Below are 11348 nucleotides of genomic sequence, written 5' to 3' on the forward strand. Positions count from 1 at the left end.
TGCCCAAGGATCAGCCTAAGAGCAGTGTGGCAAACCCTGAAACAAAGCAGAATGCAAGGTCATTGTCAGTTCTGGGTGGCCTCGGTTCTCAGCCGTAACAGTGGTGGAAGGAGAGGGTCCAGAGTGCTAAGAATCACATAGGTTTTAGGCTAACAATAAAGATTAATGTAACGGCCCTCCTTAAAGGTAAGGTCCTTGTCCAAAAACCAATGAGTTGACATATTTTTGGAGAAACTGAACTATGACAATGTTGACATCCTCACTGCAGAGGAAACCAGAGATGTAGTGGAAGCCAAAGCTAATGTAATAAAAATGGCAATTCTACCTAAATTAATTTACTTATTCAGTTCCATACCAATCAAACTACCAAAAATTATTTTATAGAGCTAGAAAAAATAATAACTTCTGGATGAACAAAAAGTCAAGAATATCAAGGGCATTAATGGAAAAAAAATGCAAAGGTAAGTGGCCTAGCTGTATCAGATCTAAAACAATATTATAAAGTAGCAATCATCAAAAGTATTTGGTGCTGGCTAAGAAATAGAATGTTGGATCAGTGGAATAGGTTAGGCATATAAGACACAGTAGTAAATGATTAAACAATCTATTGTTTGATAAACCCCAAGACTCCAGCTTCTGGGATAAGAACTCACTATGTGACAAAAACTGCTGGGAAAATTGGAAGATAGCATTGCAGAAACTAGGCATAGACCAACATCTTATGCTGTATACCAAAATAACATCAAAACAGGTACATGATTTAGACATAAAAGGTGGTACCATAGGCATATTAGAAAAGGAAGGAATAGTTTATCTGTCAGATCTGTGGAGAGGGGGAAAAATTTATGACCAAAGATAAGATGGAGAACATTATGAAATGCAAAATGGATCATTTAGATTACATTAAATTAAAAGATTTTTGCAAAAGAAAACCAATGCAACCAAGATTAAAAAGAAAGCAGAAAGGTGACAAACAGCCAGTGTTTCTGATAAAGGCCTAATTGAATCAAATTTATAAGAATATATGTCATTACCCAGTTAAGAAATGGTCAAAGGATATGAATAGACAGTTTCCAGATGAAGAAATTAAAGCTATCTATAGTCATATGAAAAAAAGTTATCAATCTCTATTGATAAGAGAAATGCAAATTAAAACTACTCTGAGGTACCACCTCACATTTATCAGATTGGCTAATATGACAGAAAAGGAAAATGATAAATGTTGGAGAAGATGTGGGAAAATTGGAACACTAATGCATTGTTGGTGGAGTTTTAAACTGATCCAACTATTCTGGAGATCAGTTTGGAGCCATGCCCAAAGAGCTATGGGCCTGTGCATATCCTTTGATCCAGCAATATCACTACCAGTCTGTATCCCAGAGAGATCATAAAACAGGGAAAAGGACCCACATGTGCAAAAATATTTATAATAACTCTTTTTGTGGTGGCAAAGAATTGGAAATTGAGGGGATGCCCATCAATTGAGGAATGACTGAACAATTTGTGATATATGAATGTAATAGAAAAACCTGGAAAGTCTTGCATCAACTGCTGCTGAGTGAAGTGAGCAGAGCCAGGAGAATATTGTACATAGTAACAGCAACATTGTGAGATGATCAACTGTGATAGATTTAGCTCTGCTCAGCAGTACAATGATCCAAGACAATTTCAAAAGACTCATGATGGAAAATGCTCTCCACATCTAGAAAAAGAACTGTGGAGTCTGAATGCATATCAAACATTATTTTCAATTTTTGGTTGTTTTTTGTTTCTTTTTTGCAGTTTTTGTTCCTTTTTGTTCTCATTCATCTTTCACAACATGACTAATGTTGAAATAGGTTTAACATGATTGTAATGTATAACCTATATCAGATTGCTGTCCTGGGGAGGGGGCAAGGAGGAGGGAAGAGAGGGAGAGAGAAAAGTTCGGAACTCAAAATCTTACAAAAATGAATACTGAAAACTGTTTTTATATGTAATTGGAAAAATTAAATAAAATACTATTTTTTAAAAAAGGAAAAGAAAGTAGAAACCAAATGGAAAAATGCCTCATAGGTTCTCTTTGGGGGACCAGAAGGACAATGGTGTGGTTATGAATTAGACTGTACTATGTTACGAATGATGATGTGCAGGAAGCAGTACAAAAGATAATGCAATAAATGTGTAATCAGAAAGGGAGGTGAGAGATAACAACTAAGAAAGGTTGAGAGGAAGGCCACTACCACATAGGTTGGCTCTATTTAGGAATTATGGGACTAAAGAGACAAAAAAATGTCACAGCAGGAGGATGGGTTCTGTATTATACCATTTGATGAGATACACTCAAATCAGTGAAAATGTGGAAGCATAGTTTTAAAATGGACTTTCCTGACTTTTTAAAATATTTTTTTCCCCTAACCCTGAGACATCTCTCATGAACCATGATTCCTTAAGGATCCCAGACAATGTCTCACCAGTCATATCCACCAGTTCTTTTAGTACCTTGGAATGTAATTCACCTGAAACACACTGAGAACAGCTTGGTGCTCCCTTACCTTCTCCTTACTCCTAACCATTTATGTTTCAGCTTTTGGCAGAAACATCACAATTAAAATGGGAGTTAAAAGTTATATGTTGTTCCCCAACCATGCCAAGCAAGATTTGTATCTTCTTCTTTGTTTAAATCTTGGCCCTAATATAGTTTGTGTTCTTTTCTATTTATTTCACATGTCAGCTCAGTCTTGACTTTAATGCTTTTTTTTTTTTTTTTGGTGGGTTGATGAGGGTTAAGTGACTTGCCCAGGGTCACACAGCTAGTAGGTGTCAAGTGTCTAAGGCTGGATATGAACTCAGGTTCTCCTGAATTCAGGGCTAATGCTTTATCCACTACACCACCTAGCTGCCCCCTTTAATGCTATTCTTACAGGACCTTACTTTTGTATTTTGTCCTGTTGCCTGCCTCAGCTTCCATCACTTGTAACATCAACTTACATTTATATATCACTTATATTTTTAAATGTATTAGTTGAGGAGCTACCTGATCACATCAGTTTCTTTAGATACTCCCCCTTACCTTCATTAGAAGTGATTTTATCTTGAAAGCCACCTCATCACTTTTCAGCCGGCTTTCCTTTTACAGTCTTAAGATTCTACCTATCCTTTCTTTGAGCTCTTTGAAATCTTCTCCCATAAAGTATTAAGTTACTCCTCTAACTAGGCTCAGCATTTTCTCATCCATCACAGACCCTCAGAAGACCAAATTGGTATACTGCCTCCCAAGGTTCCCATCATCTCTGCTTCATCAATCAGTGAAATTCCTTCTTGGACAGAATCAGGTCCGGAATGGCTGTACCCTTTGACTACTGTCTCTACCTTCTGAAAGATGAAACTATTAGCCCTTCTGATTTTACCAAATAAAAACTCCAGCAGGGTAGGCTAAAAGTCATGAAAGGAACTGATGTTTTAGTAATTTTTTGAAAATTATTTTTTATTTCATATATATATTTTTAAATTTCATATACACATATCTTTACAATATCATAGGAACATATACTATGTATGAAAATATATGATCCTATGGTATTATAAATTAAAAACAAAAATAAAGGAATTATTAAATATTGAAACCCCTTCATGACTTGGTGACTTTTGCCCCACCCTGTAGTGGAAGCCACCCATCCCAGCTTTTGCCTCCATGCTGTTAAGGGCTAAAATTCTAGCTAAACTGTCTAAAATATCTAATGAGTGGTCGCCAATAAATTATAAGCTTTAGCAAGAGCTAGACTTTTAAGCATTTATTAAGGAGAATAAGAATTTGGTAAAGAGAGAGAGAAAGGCCTAGATTCCTGTCTATTAAAGGGAGAGCACATTTCTAGCTCCGCTCTCCACCAGAGTCCAAAGGCAAGAGAGTGAGACTGAGTGCCAGTCTCTTCCTTCCTCCTCCCACTAGCCCGCGTCACTTCCTGATGCCAAAGAAAAGACTCCTGGTCTTGCCCTCAAAGACCTTCGCTTCATGGGCGGAACTCTTCTACAGTAAGTCTCCATCAGGTGGCGTCATTCCAATCATTACAATGCTTCTTTTGTATCAGAAATTTCCTGCCTGCTGCCTCCTTTGTTACGTGCTGTATCTTCAGTATAGTATGGTTAGTGGTGTCACTGGCTAGCATCTGCTTATTCCTCTGCTCCTTTGATTGTTATCCAAATACCTTATAGTACCATACCTCTCTCTCAGGTTTGTGGATTGCCACGTGTGTTCGTATCACACACTTTTCTCATTCCCACAGTCATTCCTCCTTTTGTGGAAAAGCCAATCCACTTGAACTTTTTTTTTTTTTTTTGCAGGACAATTAGGGTTAAGTGACTTGCTCAGAGTCACACAGCTAATAAGTGTCAAGTATCTGAGGTCACATTTGAACTCAGATCCTCCTGAATCCAAGGCTGGTGTTTTATCCACTGTACCACCTAGCTGCCCTGAGCTTATTTTTCTTTTAAAATTTTTGCATCAATACCCATTCGGAAAATTGGTCTGTAGTTTTCTTACTCAGTTTTGGCTCTTCCTGGTTTAGGTATCAGCACCATATTTGTGTCATAAAAGGAATTTGGTACTCCACCTATTTTCCCAAATAATTTATATAGTATTGGAAGTATTGGAATTGTGTTCTTTAAATGTTTGGGAAAATTCACTTGTAAATCCATCTGGCCCTAGGGATGTTTTCTTAGGGAGTATTTCTTTTTCTAAAATGGAGTTATTTAAAGTATTCTATTTCCTCTTCTGTTAAATCTGAACAGTTTACATCTTTGTAAATATTTATCCATTTCCCTTAGATTGTTAGATTTATTGGCATACAGTTGGGCAAAATACCTCCTAATTATTGCTTTAATTTTCTCATTGTTGGTGGTGAATTCACCCTTTTCATTTTTGATATTGGTGATTTGGTTTTCTTCTGTCTTTTTTTCCCATCAAATTAACCGATGTTTTATCTATTTTATTATGTTTTTTTTTCCATAAAATCAGCTCTTAGTTCCAATTTTTAGTTCAATGTTTTTCTTACTTTCAGTTTTATTTTTTTTAATTTAATTTAATTTATTTTTATGGGGAAATGAGGGTTAAGTGACTTGCCCAGGGTTACACAGCTAGTAAGTATCAAGTATGTGAGGCCAGATTTGAACTCAGGTCCTTCTGAATCCAGGGCTGGTGCTTTATCCACTGTGCCACCTAGCTGCCCCTACTTTCAATTTTATTAATCTCTTCATTGATTTTCGGGATTTCTAGTTTGGTGTTTTAATTGGGGATTTTTAATTTGTTCTTTTTCTAGTGTTTTTAGTTGTATTCTCAATTAATTGGTCTGCTTTTTCTCTATTTTATTGATGTAAGCATTTAGAAATATACATTTTCCCCTAAGTACTGCTTTGGTTGCATCCCATAAATTTTGGCATGTTGTCTCATTATTCTCATTGTCTTTGATGAACTTATCGTTTCTGTGATTTGTTCTTGGATCCACTCATTCTTTAGGATTAGATTATTTAGTTTCCAATTAGTTTTTAATCTTTGTCCTTCTGCATTTGACTGTGAGGTTTTTATGCCCTAATACATGGTCAGTTTTTGTATAGGTACCATGTACCACTGAGAAAAAGGTATAACCATTTTCTATCCCCATTCAATTTTCTCCAGAGGTCTTTCATACCTATCTAACTTTTCTAAAATTCTATCCACTTCTTTAACTTCTTTCTTTGTCGTTTGTTTGTTTTTTTTTTGTTGTTGTTTTTTTGTAGTTACATTTATCCAGTTCTGAAAAGGTAAAGTTGAGGTTCCCTACTTAGTATAGTTTAACTATCTATTTCCCCTTAAAATTCACTTAATTTCTCCTGTAGAAATTTGGATACTACACATTCAGTGCATATATGTTTAGTACTGATATTACTTCATTGTCTATAGTGCTTTTTAGCATGACGTAGGTTCCTTCCTTTTCTCTTTTAATTAGATCTATTTTTTTTCTTTTGCTTAATCTGAGATCATGAGTGCTACCCCTCCTTTTTTTACTTTAGCTGAAGCACAATATATTATGTTCCAGCCTTTTACTTTTACTTTGTGTGTTTCTCTGCTTCAAGTATGTGTCTTGTAAACAGCATACTGTAGGCTTCTATTTTTTTTTAGTCCACTCTGCCAAGTGAGTGTGTATGTTATTCCCTCTTTAAGTCAAATCTAATGAGAGTAAGGTTCAAATAATGCTTAGCCCTTTCCCTTCTTTCCCTCCACTGTAATAGATCTTTTGCACATCTTGATGTCTTATGACTTACCTCATTCTGCCTCTCCCTTCCCTCTTCTCTCAGTGCAATTCTCTCTTTCACCCCTTAATTTTTTTATATCATCCCATCAAACTCAACTTATTCCCACACCCTCTGTCTATTTATACATCTTTTAACTGCCCTAATAGAGATATAGTTCTTAAGAGTTACAAGTACATCTTCCTGTTTAAGGATATAAACAGTTTAACCAATAACTTATGTTTTTTTTTTCCTTTCCTATTTAACTTTTTAGGTCTTGTATTTGAAATTTGAATTTTCTATTCACCTCTGGTTTTTTCATCAGGAATATTTGAAAGTCCCCTATTTCATTGAATGTCCATTTTTCCCCCTGAAAGGTTATGATCATTTTTTCTGGGTAATTGATTCTTGCTTGTAATCTAAGCTCCTTTGCCTTCCAGAATATCATATTCCAACCCTTCTGATCCTTTAATGAAGAAGCCACTAAATCCTGTGTTATTCTCACTTTGACTCTTCGATATTTGAATTGTTTCTTTTTGGTTGCTTGTAGTATTTTCTTCTTAATCTGAGAGTTCTGGAACTTAACTATAATATTCCTGAGAGTTTTCATTTTGGGATCTTTTTCAGGAGGTGATTGGTGTATTCTTTCAATTACCAGTTTACCCTCTGGTTCTAGGATATCAGGGCAATTTTCATTGATAATTTCTTGTTTGTTTTTGTTTTTGTTTTGTGGGGCAATGAGGGTTAAGTGACTTGCCCAGGATCACACAGCTAGTAAGTGCTAAGTGTCTGAGGCCGGACCTGCACTCAGGTCCTCTTGAATCCAAGGCCGGTGCTTTATCCACTGTGCCACCTAGCTGCCCTGCATTGATAATTTCTTGAAAGATACTGTCTAGGTTCTTTTTTTAATCATGACTTTCAAATAGTCCAATAATACTTAAATTATTTCTCCTGGAGAGCTTATTTTTCAAAGAGCTTTTTGAGAGAATAAGGCTCAGTTTGCTGCTGGGGGAAAATTGTTTCATGAGGATCATAGCACTAAAGTATGTGTTTGTGTGTTTTTTCTATTATTTTTACTTGTTTTGTTAAGTATTTTCCATTTACATGTAAAACAATTTTTAACAATCATTTTTTAAAAACTTTTGAGTTCCAAAATCTCTTTTCTTCCTTTTATCCCTCCCCCTTTTTGAGAAGGCAAGCAATTTGATATCAATTGTCCATGTAGAAGTCATACAAAACGTTTCCATGTCAGCCATATTGCAAAATAAAATACAAACAAAGCAATAAAAATAAATAAAAAATTTAAAAGTATACTTCATTCTTCATTTAGATTCTGTCCGTTTTCTCTCTGGAGGTGGATTGCATTTTTCATCATGGGTCCTTTGGAACTGTGTTGGATCATTGTCTTGATCAGGATACCTTAGTCTTTCACAATTGGTCATCCTTACAGTATCGCTGTAATATGCTCCTGGTTCTGTTCATGAAGTATGTGTTTTAAAAAGAAATTCAAAGCCCAATTCACATAGCCTCTAGTTTTGTATACAACACAAATATTGAGCTAGATTTTAAAAACATTCTTTTAATTTTCTTCCTTCTCAATCCCCCTAAGGTTTTTAATCTTGGCAGCATTTTAAGTGAATGTGGGCCAATATTATGGTTTCCAGTGAAAGCCAGGAAGGACTTGGTTGCTTTGGCTGTGTTTCATGTGGAGTTGTTGGATTTGTTAGAATAAAGAAGATAAAACAGAATGCAGGAGGAATACCTAATCTCAGCTAACCTCAAATGGTCCCACAAAATGGGTTCAACCACATCTCCTTGACTGCTGGAGCCAGATTTCTTACACACAAGCTCTCACCACCTTAGGAGCTAGACTTTCCCTGAATACACATTTTTAGCTTTTTATAAGTAACCGCACATGGAAGCATTCTGAATATTTAACATCTATTTTGTGTTCCCTCTCTGTGCTTTTGCACAGCCCAAACTGCCTCACCTCCTCTCTGTTTCATATAATCCTTAGCTTCCTTCAAATTCAGGGACCACCTCTTCTGTGAGCCTTTGCTAATAATTTACGCTCACCCAACCCCCCACATGCATTTGTTAGTATAATCTAATTATATTTTGTTTATTTACTTGTATATACATCTTATGTCATCTCCCCCTCAATACCGTTACCCCCTCTGCTCACCACTGCTCCTTGAAAAATGTAAGGTCCTTTTGGTCAAGGATTGCATTATGTTTGTTTTTATATGCCCAGTGGCCAAAACAGTCCCTAGCACAGGGGTGCTTTGAATGAATATTTGCTGAATTTAATTGGTTAATTATGTTTCCTTTAATGAATTGTCATGGACTTTATTCCTCTCATAGCCAACCTTCTGGGAATAGGCCCCCTGAGCATAAGCCAGGCTTAGCCTCAGCTGGTCAGCAACATAGAGAGTGTCACCAAATTTGTTCTTGAAGCTTCTTTAGCTTGATAGTCCTCACCAAAGGTTATAAATCCCAGAGGTGTTATGTTCAGGATCCCAAGGCCACCTTTATGCCACATTGTGGTACTGAAGGAGAATTTGGAATGTGGCTTTTTGACTTATGGGTAGATTTTTTTTTTTTTTTTTTGCAGAGCAATTAGGGTTAAGTGACTTGCCCAGGGTCTTACAGCTAGTAAGTGTCAAGTGTCTGAAGCTGGATTTGAGCTCAGGTCTCCCTGAATCCAGGACTGATGCTTTATCTTAAAACTATTCAGAGAAAGTCAAAGCAATTGTTTGACCACTACAAGTAGTTATCCATTTTCATTCACTTAAGAACATTTATTACATTTAGGACACTGTGCTATAGATTGTATTACTTTACTTTTCTTTTTTCATAAAATAAGTTTTTTGATATCTTTTGTTTTATCTTTTTATGTTTTACTTTTCATTTTTTAAATTTTGTTTTATCACTACAATTTCTCCAAACCTTTTTCCTAACCCCTGAGAAATATGCCACATAATAAATAGTATTTTAAGCCCCCTACCCCTCCAAAAGAAACAAGAGGGGAAAAAAATCAACAAGACTGATCAGTACATTCAAAAGGTCTGAAATTATGTGCAGTGAATAATACTTGTGGATTTCTCACCTCTGCAAAGGGATGAGGTGAAGATGTCTTCTCATATTTCTTCTTTTGAGCCATTTTATAATTTTGCAACATTCACTTTTGATTTGTGTGTTTACATGTTTGTGGTCATTGGCTCTGTATCTGTTCCATTCTGTTCCATCTTTCCATGATTCTCTGGATTCATTACATACCTCTTTTCTTATAGCACAGTAATCATTACATTCATGTAACCAGCATATATTTGTATAACTATTCCCAAATCAGTGGTCATCTACTTTGTTTCTGATTCTTGGCTGTCCCCAAAAATCCTGCTGTAAATATTTTGGTGTCTATGCAGACCTTTACTTTTCTGTTGTGGGTCTGTTTACTCATTTGGCAGTATCTGTCAGCATTGTTGGACATGATTAAACAGATGAGTACAGCAGAGTTTTTCCAATCTACATTCTGAAGTGTCTTACTTTGTTATTCAGGAACCAGGTGCACAAACTTCAAGGCTTCTTGCTAATAGTTTGGCTGTTCTATTCTTTGTGTTTTCAAACCCCAGTTGTGAACGGGAGAGTATACATTCGTGACTGGAGAGAGGAGAAGGCAGCAAAGAAAACCCAGCCAGAAGCCAAACGAAGGCTCTCATCTGAAGCTTTTAAAACACGCCTCTGTTGGTTTTTTATGTACCATCCCGATGGTTGTTCTCTGTCTTCTGAATCCTGCTCATATGCACATGGAACTGAGGAGCTAAGGCAGTCTCAGACTTTGAAGAAGATAAAGCAAAACCACTGATACTACACCTGCAAGCTGAATGATACAGATTTTGGGGATGGGCAGGCAGCGTGAAAGCTGCCCCACGTTAACCTACCCCTCTTTTGAAATTTCTTGTGCCAGACTGATCTGAATAATTTCTTTTCATCTTTCTCAAGACTTATCTGGACATATGGGATTTAGCAACCATTATGTAGAGTTCGAGTTTTTAAAAGCTAAACAAAATGTTGCCAATTATTTTTGAACATAATTTTATTTTATATTTTTAAATTTGTATGATCAATTCTGTGTATTATTTGTAGCATACAGTGTATATTTTGGATGATGTTTAAAATTCAATCACTCAGGTTTATATACTAACTTAAAATCAGCAAGACAAGCTATAAACATTTTTTTTTTTGGCCAGGCAATGAGGGTTAAGTGACTTGCCCAGGGTCACACAGCCCCAGGGGCAGCTAGGTGACACAGTGGATAGAGCATTGGCCCTGGAGTCAGGAGGACCTGAGTTCATATTAGGCCTCAGACACTTGACACTTACTAGCTCTGTGACCCTGGGCAAGTCACTTATTCCTGATTACCTTGCCAAAAAAGAAACCAACAAACAAACAGACAAACAAGGAAAGAGGGAAGGAAAGGAAGGAAGGAAGGAAGGAAGGAAGGAAGGAAGGAAGGAAGGAAGGAAGGAAGGAAGGAAGGAAGGAAGGAAGGAAGGAAAAGAAAAAGAAAGAGAAAGAAAATAAATATAATTAACAAAAGTTGTTTTGAGTTATGGCTTTTGTCACAGGGAAATTGGTGATGGGGGCGGTCCTTAGGTATTCCTTTTTAAAGAATTACACCCTCTCCCACACAGATCCAATTAGAATAAAATAATCTTTTATTTGGGTGCTAGAGAAAGGAACCAAGAGAGAAGTCATGGCTTTCTCTGTAGAGGAGATGGTTCAGAGACATGATTCTCTGAGATGAAAGCTTTTATAGCTGGGAGATGGAGGGACTGATGGGGTGACCACCTGACTATGGAAAGTTCCCTTTGGGGGTGGGGAAAGCTTGAATGAGAAGTAGTGGTCCTGACTTTTGGAGTTATCTCTGTACCCTGGTGAGGATTAGGCAGCAGCCAAGCCTAAAGGCCTTATCTCCCTTACTTCTTTTTTTTTTTTTTTTTTTTGCAGGGCAATGGGGTGTTAAGGGCTAAAATTCTAGCTAAACTGTCTAAAATATCTAATGAGTGGTCGCCAATAAATTATAAGCTTTAGCAAGAGTTAGA

At 36.5% G+C, this 11348-nt stretch overlaps 1 protein-coding gene across 2 annotated transcripts in view; it reads left to right on the forward strand.

The window, feature by feature from the left end:
* Positions 1–10582, forward strand: part of TRMT44 (tRNA methyltransferase 44 homolog) — a 50578-nt gene extending 39996 nt beyond the window's left edge. For both annotated transcript variants that reach the window (XM_043969571.1, XM_043969572.1), the window contains exon 11: positions 9876–10582. In XM_043969571.1, the coding sequence (XP_043825506.1) occupies positions 9876–10108 (233 nt within the window). In that variant the 3' untranslated portion in view covers positions 10109–10582. The remainder of the gene's footprint in view (positions 1–9875) is intronic.
* Positions 10583–11348: the final 766 nt, after the last annotated feature.

The sequence above is a fragment of the Dromiciops gliroides genome, chromosome 6, assembly GCF_019393635.1.
Source record: "Dromiciops gliroides isolate mDroGli1 chromosome 6, mDroGli1.pri, whole genome shotgun sequence".
Taxonomy (NCBI): Eukaryota; Metazoa; Chordata; class Mammalia; order Microbiotheria; family Microbiotheriidae; genus Dromiciops; species Dromiciops gliroides.